Genomic DNA, 15,921 nt, shown 5'->3' on the forward strand with positions numbered 1-15,921 from the left:
TATTAAAAATTAAATGTTTTACAAAAGACGAAAATAAGATATAAATATATAAACATTTTTACACTAAATAATAATATAATAAACATTAAAAGAATTCCCAGAATTTTTTTTTCCTATAATGATAACTCTGACATAATCGTCACGAAGGAAGCGAAATTCATTTCTCATTTTGGAATCCAGAATCCAGTTATTATACGAATTGATTATGAGTATAGGATTAATTATTCAGAAGTTCAGAAAATCTCGCAAAAAATATGAGGCAGATTGGTCCAGTATAAAAGGAGTCAAAATTGTTTTCCTTAATCCATTCCTATATCATACTATGTAAAAAAAATAAAAATTATAAATTTGTTTTCATTATAGTGTTGTTAAAAAGCACGATTCAAGTCGATTTTTAAGGTTATAACCAAAATAATATTATGCAAGCCTGGAAATTTAGCTCATAGCTGGCATAAAGGTTTGGGGCATCTATTTGATAAATCTTCAAGGCTTACATAATATTATTTTGGCTATAATCTTAATCGGCCCGTTTTTTTTAAATCGACCCATAACCATACTAGATGTTATAATTCAAGTTTTTTAAAAAAAAATCGGGCTTGTATTCAAAGGCACGGTTTAATTCTAAACTTGAACGACGCATTCATTTATTATTTTTTCGTGATTTTAACCAGAATTCTTGAATATAATTATGATAATAAAACAATTATATTTTGACCGATTTTTCCAAAAAAATTTTTTTTTTTAAAAAAAGGAAATTTTTTATTTTCTTCATAACATCGTTTAGTTTATCTACGATTATTTTCAAGGGTAATTTTTAACCTATTATACATTTTTTTTCGTGTTAATCTTGAGTAATTATTTGCACTAGCAATAAAAATAGAATTTTTAAAAAAAATATATATTTATTAGATAAGGCATAGTTTATAAAATATTCTTTTATAATTTTATATCAAATCAATAAAATCCCACAATAAATATACTAATCGGGCTCATACCCGACCGACTTCGGATCGGGCTATTTATAAAAATAATTCCGGGTTTGATTGGGCCTAAATTTTAAAATTTTATTTATTTAAAATAAATTCGGGCCGGGCTGATAAATAACTTCTATTTCGGGTCGGGCTTTAGGGGAAATAGTTTGAGATTGGACCGTGCCAGACAAATTCAAGTCGGGTCATGCTTGAAAAATTAGGCCCGATACTGATATATAAGGGTAAAAGCTTTTTTTTATAAAATTGAAGCAAAATTAATTAATTCATTTTTTTTTATATTATAATATTTCATGAAAATATAATTTTAAATTTAAATCCAAAAAATTTATGCTAAGCCAATTTCCAAAAAGTTATTATCCCTGTTTTATTTTTTTATTTTATCGAAACTTCGTAAAAAAATATATATATATCATAATATCAAAGATAAAAATATATTTATCAATTCGTTCGTTATTTTGAGGGGAAAAGAGGCTTAAAAAATTTTGCAAAAATTATTAAATATTTAAATGGTCATAGCAAGGCGAATAATTAATCTAAAATACGTAAAATGCAGGTAAGAAATAGCTGGGAAAAAAATCTGTGTTATTTTTTTCCATTTATTTTTTTCCATTTGAGAAAATAGAACATAAATTAGTTTCAAATTTACCTTTAAAAACATGTACAAAAAAAATCGATCATATTTTTGAACAGTATATTATTTATATATCATATATAAATCTAGGTTTATTTATAATATATTTTGCTAGGTTATTTTTTGATTATTTTTTTTTTGAAAAAATAACCTTGAATCTTAAGCGGTTTCTTTGTTGATTCCCAGTTACTTAGATGTAAGCATACTGAATAACTAAGTTGCCTGCTCTATTGTAAAAGCTGTAATTTTACAGCCCCGAGGATGTGGATGTTGTGGGGTGCCTCTTGCTGTTAAGATTGTATTTGAAAGCTCCGAAAATTTTTCAGGGCTTCTCTAGTTCCTCAGATCTATTATAAATAAGCAAACCGGAATACCTCATTTACTTGCCATATTGATGTATTATAAAATTCCAAGAATTTTGAGGGAACCTCTAGTTCATATCATTTGGACTTGTACAAATTAAACTTTTAACAATCACGGTTCCTTCGTAGTGAAGCCACTCTCTAAGGATTATCAGATACTTCAAATTCGTTTTTATTAAAAAAAAATCACATGCAAAATAACTCCTAATACAATATAATTTTTTTTTGTAAAAATATACCAAATAAAATCTTTTAAGAAATCTCAGGGGAGGTCAGTGAAGGTTTTCTGCCGTCTAAAAGATTTTCGAAAGATTAATGTTTTATAAAAGAAACCAATATATAGAATATAATGGGTTGCACGTTAATTTATTATTTATTTGAGAATATAAATTGCAAATACCATTTTAGGTTTTTATATCCAGGGATTCGAACCGAACCCGAACCCGGAGAAGTGAACCCGGGTTTTTAGAAAAAAACTCTGAACCCGAACCGAACCTGAACCCCATTTATAAAATTTCCAAAACCCCGAACCGAACCCAAGAATTTTATTTGAACCCGGGTTCAATCGGGTTCAGTGTATTATTTAAAATCATATATTAATATATGTAAATACAAATATTATATTTTCAAATTTCCAATTAAATGAAGTCTTAATAAATTTTAAACAATTTAATTCATTTATGCCATTTTTAAATTTATTCTCGATTCCTATTGGAGTGTTAAAAAATTTTAAACAATTGAATTAATTTACGCCATTTATTTTTAAATTTCTATCTTATTATTCTTAAAGATTATTAATTAGAAGAAAATGGTTAACAAATCAAAGTAAAAATTATTATATTGTTAATTTAAAAAATTCTAAACATCTAACTTAAAAATTGTTAAATGTAGGGCAGTTTTTGTGAACTTATTAAAATGATTTTAAAATTTATATATGCTAATCATTTATTTTTGGTTCAGTTTAATTTTTACAAAATATTAATGAAGTGCATATTATAAATGAAATTAAATTTATAAATATCTCTTTTTTAATTCTGAAATCATTGCTATTTAAAAAAATTGTTCTCTTTTTATAGATTTAAGATTAAAGATAAAGTCATATTTGATAAGCATTTTACCCTTAATACAATAGAAAAAAAAATCAATATGTTCATATTGCAAAGTAAAAATGTCTGGTAATCACTTGTCAAATTTAGAAAGACACCAGGAAAGAAATCACAACAATGAATATTTAAATTATTTAAATGAAAAAACCAAATATCAGGAATTGTTATTGGCAAAAAAACCTAAAATTAATATAGAAACCTTTTTTCCAAAAAAGCATATAAGTATAAATATATCATCTAATGATTTGATGAGTTCTATACTAGAACTTGTTACTGTAAATGGCCGGCCTTTATCAATTATTGAAGATTCGGGATTTCAAAGAATTATAAATCCACTCCTATCTGGGTTCAATTTAGTTATAAACAAAGAAAATTTATCCAGAACTATTAATAAAACAGCCCAATCAATTAGAGACAAAATATCGAGAGAGGTAGAAGGAAAATTAATAAGTTTAAAAGTTGATGCAGTTCAACGACTAGATAGGTCAATTCTTGGTGTAAATATTCAATTTATATCAAAGTCCATTATAAATTTGAGGACTCTTGGAATTGTAGAGCTGAAAGAGAGATGTACAGGAGAATATATAAAAGAGAATATATTAAAAACTTTACTAAAATTTAAAATTAATATTCAACAAATATACACAATTACTTCTGATAATGGTTGTAATTTTTTATGAGCTATAAAGCTCCTGCAACCTGAAACTGATTATGATATAAGGAGTGAATCAGCAGATGAGGAAAATATGGATGTAAATGTATATAAATATGATATTGATGATATACAAAATACTTTTTTATCAACTATTATATCCTATCCGATTTATAGTGTACGGTGTGCACACACTTCAGCTGGCACTTCAAGATGCTATAAAATTATCACCTATTGTGGAAACCATTGCAAAAGCTAGGAGCCTAAATTTAAAATTAAGACATCCCACTTACCAAAAGTTATTAAAAAATATGAAACTCCCTAAGCCTGTGTTAGATTGCCACAGATGGCATTCAACCCATGATATGTTAGAAAGGCTGATTTTACTAAAACCCAATATCGAAGATTTTTTTACAGAGCAATCTGATTATTTATTGACTGAAGATTGGAAAGAGATAATAACGATTGTTCGAATTTTAAAACCGCTAAAAATCGCAACCAAACAATTCCAATCTGAACAGTTAACACTGACAGATTTTTATGCAGCATGGTTAAGATGCTGCATCGAACTGGAAAAAAATCCAAACCATTTTGCTCAATTACTATATTCTTGTCTTAAGAACAGAGAAGAAAGGTTTATAAAGAACGAAATTCTCTTAGCTGCCATATACCTGGGCCTAAGATACAAGGTTAATTAAAAGCTTAGTAAATTAATTATTTTAGATTTATATTAAAATTGTTATTTTATGAAATATTTAAATATAAAAGATTTGTGCGAAAAAACATCTTGTCAATTTATGGAGACGAATTAAAAGCTTAACAACGCCAATTTTATCTGATGATATTAGTTCCGATGAAGTTATTGAACAAGAAGATGATTTAGAGAAATTGATACAACTTAAAGAAAGGCAGGAGAAAATACTTAAAAGAGGGCCAACGATTGCTGAGAAAAGTATTGGAACAATATTTACTAGATTTAGCGATTATATAAGATTAGATAAGAAGGAAAATATTTTGCATTTTTGGGAGTCTGCTAAGCTGGAACACCCTGAATTATATATTTTATCTAAAATCTTATTTGCTGTTCCTGCAACCCAAGTTAATTTTTCATATTTTCACATATAAATACATTTAACATAGGTTAGCGTTGAAAGATCTTTTTCACATTTGAAATTCATTCTTTCACCACATAGATCGAGGATGAGTGAACAACTCTTGGAAGATATTATGCTAATACGTCTAAATAAAATTTTTAAAATTGATACATGACTATATGCTTTGTATTTTTAACTATATTTGCCTATAAATAAAATAAAAAATTTATTTTTTATATCAAATTTATGTCTAGTTTTTTATTATGATTTAAATATAGAATTTTTTTTATCAACTCAAAAATTCTTGAACCCGAACCGAACCCGAACCAAACCCGGGTTCAAAAATATTTCCCTGAACCGAACCCGAACCGAACCCACCTTTTTTTTTATACCCCGAACCGAACCCGAACCGAACCCGGTCTAAAATTTTGTCGGGTTCGCATCCCTGTTTATATCTTTTCTTCCAATAAATAAAATTGGTTGGTTTTAGTTTGCTTTTGTATTATTTATTTTATTTTATTTTTTTGGTGAATATGCTAATTTTAATTTTAAATTAAACAATAAAAATTTCTTGGTTAGTAATATCCTTAAAATATTTTTTAGGATCAAAAAAAATAATTCATCTGTTCAATATCAGGTGGGGTAGAGTGGAGTGGGGAGGTACAATCAACTATCTGTTATAAATCCCTATTGAATATTTATTTATTTTTGACAAGGATAATTAGTTAATTTTTTGTTATAAATTTAAATTTCCATAAGACAAAGGATCAGCTTAATTATAATTTCTGAATGGCGTTACTTTAACCCTTAAAATTATCATGTTATTAAGTTAGAATTTAAATTTTTTAAAATATCAATCTCCAATAATACATTTGTTTTGAACATAATATATATTTAATTTTATATTTTTTTTTGCGAAACAGAAATTTTTCCGAAATTCGCAAACTATATTTTTCGATGAAGTTATTATTTTTTAAAGAAAAATTTGTGATTTTAAACCACATATCATCGCAAAATATCTTGAACGACTATTTTTACTTAACTTCAGCATAGAGTAAAAATCAATTTCTTACTTCCCTCAAAAAATCTACTTATTGGCGCCGGGTACTGACCCTATTTTTATTATTATTTGTATAAACCTGAGTTCAAAAAACAAAATTAAACAATCATTTATAAAATTAAATTAAAAAATTCAATTTAATATAATTGCCCAATTGTAGTTTTATTTGTGTGGAGCATTATTCTCATAGTGCGCAAGCGCTAATTGATCGTTCTGTGTTTGCCAAATACAAAAAAAAAGCATTACAAATGGTATCTTGCAAATTGAGCAAATTATCGTTTGTCGTTAGAAACCATTTTAAAAGACTCAGACTGATTAGATTTTTTTCAATACTTTTTTTAAATTCATTTTGCACGTTGATCTACTTTAAGAACTCCGTGTTCTTTTGTGCAAGAAGGCCGACAAAACCTTTCTTCCAACCCTTAATTCACAGTTAGCGCGAATTCGCGCAGGAAGTACACAAAATATCCTGTATTTCTGTAAAAATAATTAATTTATCTTTTAAAATGGAACATTTAGAAATTGATTAAACGATAATATAATTTTTTAAAAAAAGAAAACCATTTAAATTTTTATAAACAGTTAAAATTTTGACTCAACCATACTAATAAAAAATTTTATGAAAAATGCAAATGGTAGGCACTATTAAAACCAATTTGCACCTCAGCACATAAGGATTGTATAAAGGGAAATTTTGTCATATAAATTTTTTACAAAAATAAGAAAAATGGATTATAGATAAAATGCATTTTTTAATATTATTAAAGAGGAAGAATTTCAACTGTATATAAATTCATTATTTATTTATTTCTTTAAATTAATGTAATAATAAACAGAATCGACGAAAAATTTTTGAATCTGTCCCTCGAAAACTTTAAGCGCGTGGCCACTATGGGCGTAGGCGGATTCGGAAGAGTCGAGCTGGTATAATAATTGATTGACACCTTTTTTTATCAGTTTCCTCATTGGTGGTAGGTCGCCTAACTTTGTCCGACCCCAAAACCGATTTATTCAAGATTTTATCCTAAAAATTTTGTTTTCAATATCCTATAAGTTTCAGACTCTATTTAGAATATCAGCCCATTTTTTTTTCAAGGTTAAAAGTAGGGCTGAGTCAAAGTTTGCCCAAATTATGTGATTTAACACTACTATCCACGATAAACGTAGGAGGGGGAGATCGAAAACTGTATGATATTAGGTTTAGTATTAACTAGATATTCCCTAATTTAACATTTTAAAGAACCTGGGAAATGTTGTTGGAGATTGGTGATGGAATGATAATCAATAATCCCACCACAATGAACACTCCCAATTATACAACTGGATCCTATATATGGTCCAAAATGAATTACTTCTCCATCTATAATTGAAAAAGAAAAAAATAATTGAGTAGCCCCAAGCTCATTCTTTCCCCCGGCATACCTTAATTTATCAAGGGGAAAAAAAATTTTATTTTATATTTATATTTTTTTTTAAAAAAAGGATATCAAATCAAATATTTTATAAATTTTTTTAAAGACTAAATAACATATAATAATGGTCTAGACCGACCATTCATTCATTTATATGTATCGATACAAATCCATAAAAACTCTTTTTAAAAAAATTAAATAAACCAAAATGGCGTGTAACCACTAACTGATTTTTAATCAACGATGCTCCCACCTCCATTTTCATGAAACCATTTGTTTAGGTAAGTATGTATAATGTCATTGTTTACGTATATCATTTTTTTGCTAAAAAAATTAAATTGTTATTTTTGATTTTTATAATAGCGTTCGAAATATTGTACTAAATGATAATAATATAATACTTTTTTTATCTAAATTTTTTTTTGAACGGTTACATATAAATTGTCAAATAAATATTTTTTAACACTCACGGTCATCTGGCATATGTAACGATAGTATTATTAAATGAGGAATTCATATGTAATAAACTTGCAGGGATCGCATTTTAGTTCTGATCCGACAGAGTTAGGATCGGTACGAATGGGACAGACATTCTTTCCCTTCCCGCCTCAGGGTCAAACGCCGACCTCGATAAAATTTTAACTGTTTTCTTATTATATATTTCTTTTTTATAAAACATAATTTTCAAGAATTAACAAAATAAAATATTTTTATTCATCGTTTCTTATTTTGGTGCTTTAAAATTTTCCCGCCTTGTTTGAAAATATCGTATGCTTTTTCAGCAGTCCAATAATTTCCTTTAATTTTTTTGCTTTCGAGATCGGAGACATATTTCTATTTTTCTCGGATGGAGATGGACTTTAGTAAATAATGTAATTTAATGCAGGGCGCTATTAAAATATACAATATGTCCTATCCTATACAGGGCAACTTCGGGTCTAAATAAAGCATTTTTTTGTTGCATCAATAACCCTCTTAATTTATGGTCATCATTTTCATAAGATTTAACCTGATGTATAAGTATCATAGTTGGGTAATTGGCTAAATGTCGGCTAATTCAGTTCAATCTACAGGAGATGTGTGCTTAAGAAAATCTGTAAACAATTTAGAAGCGAGTTTTATTATATATTAGTTTCTTTCAAATTTGTGCAACTATATTTTTAAGAAAACCCCTGAGGCCAAAGTGATTTGGGCTAAAACCTCGATTTTTTAGAGGGCTGGAAATTGGCTTAAAGTGATAAATATTTAGTAATTACCCAGCTATAATAAGATATAGAACCAATTTTCTCACCTAAATTTATATGAGGCCCAAATTTTAAAGTAAATTTAAAAATTAATATTAAATAAGGTAGAAATGTGGGACCCCACCTTAATGACTTGCAAATATTTTGCCATGAAAATCATGAAGAAAAAGCACATCGTAGAAACGCATCAGCAATCTCACATATTCGCCGAAAAGCAAATTATGATAGAGAGTCAATGCCCGTTTATTGTAAAGTAATCAAGGCATAGTTATTTTTATTATTTTTATGTATTATCGTGAATTGATGTCAACTGTCATTTATTTTATTTTATACATGGGATTGGTCTGAAATTCAACAAGAGACCTGCGATGGAACCATAAAGCCCGGTCCTATAAACCCATTTTTTTTAAAATTAGTATTGTTAGGTGGGGTAGGGAAAAGTCGAAAATGTTATGATTTTTTAACTGAATATCATTTTCTTCTTTTCCAAATCCCGTGTTTTTTTATAAAAAAAGTGTATGAATTTGGTCCCAGCCTAAAAAGTGTCTGATTTCAATAGGATCATGCTTAAACCAGTTTTCCTTGTTTCCAAAAACCTTAAAAAAGTGATGTTATTCCCTTAATGATATCTATCTGCCCTGAGTTAATAATCGCACTAAAATATACATCTATATTTTAAAATCGTTACTATGCATAATTATATAGTATTATAGTTAAACTTCCGAAATGTTTTACGGTTAGCATATAGAACATTCTGATAAGAATTGCTCAATTTTTGGTATAGTAAAAAAAATAAAAATAAAGAAAATATATAAATATTTGTTATTATATTTAAAGAATGCACAGGACATTCAAGGATAATAAATATTTGTACATGTTGATGGATTCGTGTCTGGGTGGAGAATTGTGGACAAAACTAAGAAACAAGTATGATTTATTATTAAATTTAATGTAGTTAAAAGGCTCGAATTTTTAAAAAGGCTAACCCATAATTTAGCTAAAAAATATTGAACAAGTTTGGAGATATTTCTAATAGATGGTAGAGAGGTTTGGAAATCCCTTAACAAAATCCCGGAGCTTACATAATTTTATTTTGGCTAAAATCTTAACTTAAAACAGGTCTGTGAACCATAAACCTTAGAACCCTTCAATATTTTACTAAACCTAAACCCGAACTCTTTTTTAAAATTTAGGGTTCTGGGTTCGATAACTGTTCTTTAAATATTAAATTTTTATTTATTGTTAAAATTATATTAAGATAAAATATATAAAAAACTATCATAAAATTAAATATGAAAAAACATGTAAATTATTTATAACATGTAACATAATTCTTTTTATTATTAATATAAAAAACATTTTTTGGTGGAAATTATCTTTCGTAGAATCCTTTTCATTCATATTTTAAAGTAATTCCATTTGTAAAAATTTAAAATTTTACCAGCATATTTCATAACATTTTTTTTTAATAGATTATAATTTTAGGAATATTTATTTTTGTTTGTTGATTTATTAAATTAAAAGTAAGTCCAAAGAAAAGAACATAATAAGGTAAAATAGCGTTATAAATCGCAAGTTGCATTTAGGCATAAAAAATCAATATTTAATTTTCACTTTGGAAGATATCATGATAATTCGTTTATATTCTAATCATAATGATAAATTATTTCTAAAGGCCTAAATATAGTAAAATAAAGTTTATAAAGACCTGATGTTTCTTTTATATTTTTACTAAATTTTATAAGTCTTTATTTTGCTGGACCCTGAACCCACCTGCCGAAATGTGGTTCACAGATACCACAATCCAAAACCGAACCCTTTTTTTAAAAAAGTGGTTTCACAACCTTGATTTAAAATTGCCTAAATCTAGCCGTATTTTAAATATCCGAATTAAATTTAAGTTTAAAGAATAGAGCATGAATTTTTAGAACTCAAAATATTTCGAAAAATTATGCAGTAGTTATATCAGATTGCAAAACTGTTTTTTTCCGTTTTTTTTGGTTTTATAATTACTAATACAATCTTTGTTTATTGCAATTTTTCCTTATTACGATTCTTAAATATAATCTATCGTTGCAAATTTTTCGATATCACCCATGACTTTACAATTTGTTCATTAGGTTAAATTGTGTTATTTTAAAAAAAAACTAACTTTTATTTTTGTCAAAAAATTAAGATTTTAAAAATGGTGTCAATTGTTTTACTGTTTTTTTTCCCCCGTTTTTATGTTTAGAAAAACAATTTTTTAAATTTCTTTTCGTTTTTTTTCTTCATTAGAATTCGAGGTTAATTTACAAAAAATTGATATAAAATTATTATATATATCATATTTTGCAGAGTTGTTAAAGGATCTGGATGCAAGTATCTAGATCCTGTATCTAGATATAAAAATGTGGTATCTGTATATGTATCTAGATATTTTTTTAGACGATGTGTCTGTATCTAGATCCATTTAAAAAGTATCTTTTAACAACTCTGAATACTCCGTCGCGATTTCTCGCCAAATGTGCATGCAGGGTAAGTACTTTATAATAATTTCTGTGTCTATAAAAATTAATTCTTTAATAAATTATTATATTTTATTATATTTCAATGTTTTACTACCGTAAATATCTAAATTATCAATTATAAAAAAAAATAAAATAAACTCACTATATTTGCTTTAGGAATTGTTTCGACGATGTGACGGCCCGATTTTACACGGCATGTGTGGTGGAAGCTTTGGATTACTTACATTCCAGGGGCATCATTTATAGAGATTTGAAACCGGAAAACATATTGTTAGACGAGAGCGGATACGCTAAAATAGTTTAAATATGAATATATTATATATCTCCACCGGGAATATGCGTAAACAGTCAATATGTGTAATATACTTTATAAAATTGTCTAAAATTTATGGGGTACATGTAAACGTGATCTTGGAATATTTCTCCAGCAAAATCAGACATTTTATAAATTTTTTAAAAATTTTGTTATTGCACATTTTTGATGTTGTTAAACGCCTTGATTTTTAAGTCTAGAGATGATCTGGCTCATCGCTAATAGAGAGGTTTGTACATCTATTAACAAAATATAGAGACTTACATAATATTATTTATCGAGCCATTTACTATATTCTAAGAATATGTAAAATACTTACCCTATGAATTTCAGACCATTTTATAATTATACATTTTACATAATATAACCTGATTACGATTGCCCGGTTAAATTTAGATTTACTCTGCTTATCTCATTATAATGCAATTTACTTATCATGCTAAATTTTATTTTGAAAAATTTATATTTATATTTTAATTTTTTTTTAAAACAAATTTCTCTATTTTTAAGTTACTCAAAAGTGCAATATTTTTTACATTATTTGTGGTACAAAAAAATAATCGAAAGAGTGCAAATTAAGAGAGATAAACCTATCTTATAATCGGATATAGTTAATATATAGTAAATCTCGTGTTCCCTTGGAGATTAACTAACTATGACGATATTTTTTACTGAATCAACTCTATATATTTTTCTTTCTCTCTTAAATATAAATCATATATATATAAACATTTTAAAGGGATTTTATCTTTTTCAAATTGATGTCATCATTAATATCTAAAAACTTTTACCAATTCGATAAAAAAAAAATTTACCTAAAAAGTAACCAAATATTTTTTTAGATAATAAAAAGAGAGTTTTGTTAAAAAGATAAAAATTTTATGACCAATATGTGACTTAATATATATATATATTTTATTAGAAATTTAATCGTTAATAAATTTTATCTCTTTTTTTGGTTGTTTGCGCAAATGTCGTGATCGAGTTTATAATCAAATTATTACTTATAGCTATTATAAACTAATAAAACAAATTGAACCAATCCTCGTGTAAAAATAATTTAATTTTATAAGAAAAACACTAAAATTTTGATTTAATTTTTTATTTCTTAACTCTCATTCGATAAATTAGCGCGAATTCGCAGCGAATTATACAAAATATGCTGTATTTTTGAGCATTTTTATATACTTAACCGCGAATTTACGATTACTGTGAATGCAGGATTATACACCTTCTTTTATAAAACAAAAATAATTCAGAATCCTAAAAACATCTTGTTTTTTGGAACTTTTTCTCTTTTTTCCCCATTATTTTTGGATCGAAATTAGATCGTCGACAAAATAATAATCGAATCAATTGGCAGAAAAAAAATTTATTTTTCAAATTTCCCTGATATCGGGTTAAATTTAAAAAAATGAGTAAAATTCGAGATTCGAGCAAATTTATATTTCAGAGACAATATCATCCTTTTTTTTACAAAATAAAAAATTAAGGTTGATTTTGGATTTGCCAAAAAAATTGGGTTCGGGAGGAAAACTTGGACATTTTGCGGGACATCGGAATATGTTGCACCGGAAATAATATTGAACAAGGGACACGATTTTTCTGCCGATTTCTGGTCCTTGGGAATACTCATCTTTGAACTCTTAGTAGGAAGGTAACAGAAGACTAATCTATTTAATTTATTCTATTTTAACTAGATTTATATAATTAATTTATTTGCATTTAAAAAAAAATATGCCAATTTTATTTTTAAAATGGTTATGGATAACATTAAGAATCTGACTATCTGAATATCAGAATAAGTGGGAGGGGGGGGGGATCTAATACGAGATATTTCATATCAACCCTTTTAAGTGTATGTCCAAATTTTTTCGGCACTATCAACTTTCACACTGATCCACAAACTATTTATATATAAAAATAATGAATCACATCCCCCCAAATTGGCTCAAAAAAGGAAAGAGAGGTAATCATAAATACTTTATACATTTATGTATATAATATAATATACCAGGTTTTTTAAGTGACTTATGAAAAAAAAATAGAATAATTATGGTTACGGAAATAACAAATAATTGTCAAAATGGGATTATGAATTTTTTATATAGAAAGAATCATTGTTTTTTTATAATAACATAAGAATTTCCCCTATATTCATGGTTTGATTTCATATTTTATATAAGTTTAAAAAATATCTAATTAATATATCCACATAAATAATTTCTCATATAATATAAGATGTCCTGGAATAATCTATAAAAGCATAAACTTAAAGCAGGAACTTTAAAAGATTTTTTAAAAAAAATTTGATTACAACTTGAAAGATTTATTTTATCATGAAAATTTATAAAAGATTTAACTTATAAAAAAATTTAGAATTTTTAGGTAAAATATGATCAAAAATCTATTCAAAAAAATCTTTGAAGATTTTTTTTTTCGAACTCTGTATTTAAATATAAGTGTTCTAAAGAGAAAAAAGGGGAACCATATTTTGTAACGAACCTCGAAATTTATATTAAAATATTTAAAATATTTTTCTGGCTATTCAGCAATTAGGAGGGAGAGAGAAATCGAATTCCCAAACTAAATCTATATCCTTTATGACTTATTAGGATTTAGAATTTAGATCCATCCGCGAAGTGGCCGACCCGCTTTTAAAGCATATAAGCTACACTCCCCCTTCGAGGCTACGTGGTAGCAATATTAATTTTTGAAAGAAGTTAAGACACCCTTTTTTGTTCGGTATTTTTAAATACTCTATTTTGACATAAGATTTTCCTGTTTTGTAACCTAAATATTATTTGACATGCGTTTTATAATGTGTTCACCTTGATTCGGCCAACTTTACGATAAAATTAGTAAATTATATTTAAATGAATTAGTTAGATGAATAAAAATTTTAAATCTTAGTATTAAATCCTTATTTATTTATTTTTTCAAGACCACCATTTTCCTTCTATGACCCCATGAAAACTTATAACAGTATACTCAAAGGTATCGAAGCCGTAGATTTCCCCAAATCAGTTTCCCGCAACGCTATCAATATTATCAAAAAATTTTGCCGGGAAAATCCTGCAGAAAGATTGGGTTACTTAAAGAAAGGAATAAAGGACATTCAGAAACACAAGTTTTGAAATCATAAATTTATTTTATGTCTATATATTTAATACAAAATCTGCAGATACAAATTTGAATTTATATATATATAATTTTTTTTCATATAAAATATTATCAATTTTAGTTCAGTTTTTAGCCGTTTTAACATATTTTTAGCCAGCTAGAAAAAAATATTTTAAGCTACTATCCAGCTATAACTTACCATCGTCATATAGATATTTTAATAATAAGAAATTGGCGCCTGGAAAATGTTACCATAATCTATTGTCATTGTGTATATAATACTATTTTATCTTAAAACAATTTTTTATCTTAATATTAATGTTAAAAAAAGTTGCGAATTATATTACTATAAATTGCTTCTAGGTGGTATGAAGGATTCGATTGGGAAGGCCTACAAAATCGGACGCTACGACCACCAATCTCGATAAATGTTAATCATTCATTCATTTATTTATTTTTTTTTAAACTATAAATATTTATAACTATCATTTTAAATGATTATACAGCTGCGCTTAAATCTAATAAAATTTAAAAAAATTTATCATGCTCCATTAAAGTTATCACCTTTCCAGATTTCTGAACCCCCGATTATGGGTTCAAGAATTCTTAATTCTCTTTTTGCCGGAAATTCAATAGTAACCGAAGAATCCGACCTCCCTTTCTAAAATACCATTAATTTGAGTGGTTATCTAGAATTTGATCAATGTTCGCAATGTCGAGGCAAATAATTTCAGATTTTTGAACCCCCGAATACTGAATAATCCTGAAAAAATATTACTCTTTTTATAGAGAATGGATTCTTTATATTGGTTGCTTATTTTATTAAATCTTGGCTGATAAGATATTTTACTACCTATTTTTTTAATTAATTAATAATTTATTTTAAAAAAATATAAATTTAGATTAACTCGCTATATGATGTTTCAAATTTCGACGAATTCCCAAACGATGATTTTCAAGAACCAGAAGATGACATAAGTGGTTGGGATATAAATTTTTGAAGAAAAAAATTAAACGAACAACCAATTATAACCAATTGTTAATGTCTCCATTTTTTTTATATTTTCCGCCATTTTAATTCCACCAAAATATGAAATATTTTTCATAATTTTTATTCCACCAAAATCTGTATTTTCCGCCATTTTTATTCCACGCAAATAATTTTTTTTAAAAAAAAAAAATTTTATAAGTTATATTTTTAAAAAAAATATATATATCATATTTTAGAAATTTTTTATATGAAACAGAATTATTATAATATTTATTACTATTCAATATATAAAAAACAATAACTAATAAAAGATAATTTGAATATAAGAAAAACTTTTCCAAATGGGTTGGGATAAGGGGGAGGGGCTTTTAGATCTGAGAATAACTGTTACCTAGTCATTTTAAGTATAATTGTAAAAAGTTATAACTTTG

At 26.5% G+C, this 15,921-nt stretch overlaps 1 protein-coding gene across 1 annotated transcript in view; it reads left to right on the forward strand.

Moving 5' to 3' along the window:
* Positions 1 to 15,706, forward strand: part of LOC135926159 (cGMP-dependent protein kinase 1-like) — a 39,234-nt gene extending 23,528 nt beyond the window's left edge. The window contains exons 9-16 of the mRNA XM_065461892.1: positions 6,734 to 6,821; positions 8,658 to 8,806; positions 9,391 to 9,480; positions 11,220 to 11,361; positions 12,870 to 13,033; positions 14,321 to 14,506; positions 14,863 to 14,929; positions 15,402 to 15,706. Coding sequence (XP_065317964.1) covers positions 6,734 to 6,821; positions 8,658 to 8,806; positions 9,391 to 9,480; positions 11,220 to 11,361; positions 12,870 to 13,033; positions 14,321 to 14,506; positions 14,863 to 14,929; positions 15,402 to 15,500 — 985 coding nt within the window. The 3' untranslated portion in view covers positions 15,501 to 15,706. The remainder of the gene's footprint in view (positions 1 to 6,733; positions 6,822 to 8,657; positions 8,807 to 9,390; positions 9,481 to 11,219; positions 11,362 to 12,869; positions 13,034 to 14,320; positions 14,507 to 14,862; positions 14,930 to 15,401) is intronic.
* The last annotated feature ends 215 nt before the right edge of the window (positions 15,707 to 15,921 follow it).

The sequence above is a fragment of the Gordionus sp. m RMFG-2023 genome, chromosome 3, assembly GCF_954871325.1.
Source record: "Gordionus sp. m RMFG-2023 chromosome 3, tfGorSpeb1-WG-v2, whole genome shotgun sequence".
Lineage (NCBI taxonomy): Eukaryota > Metazoa > Nematomorpha > Gordioida > Chordodea > Parachordodidae > Gordionus > Gordionus sp. m RMFG-2023.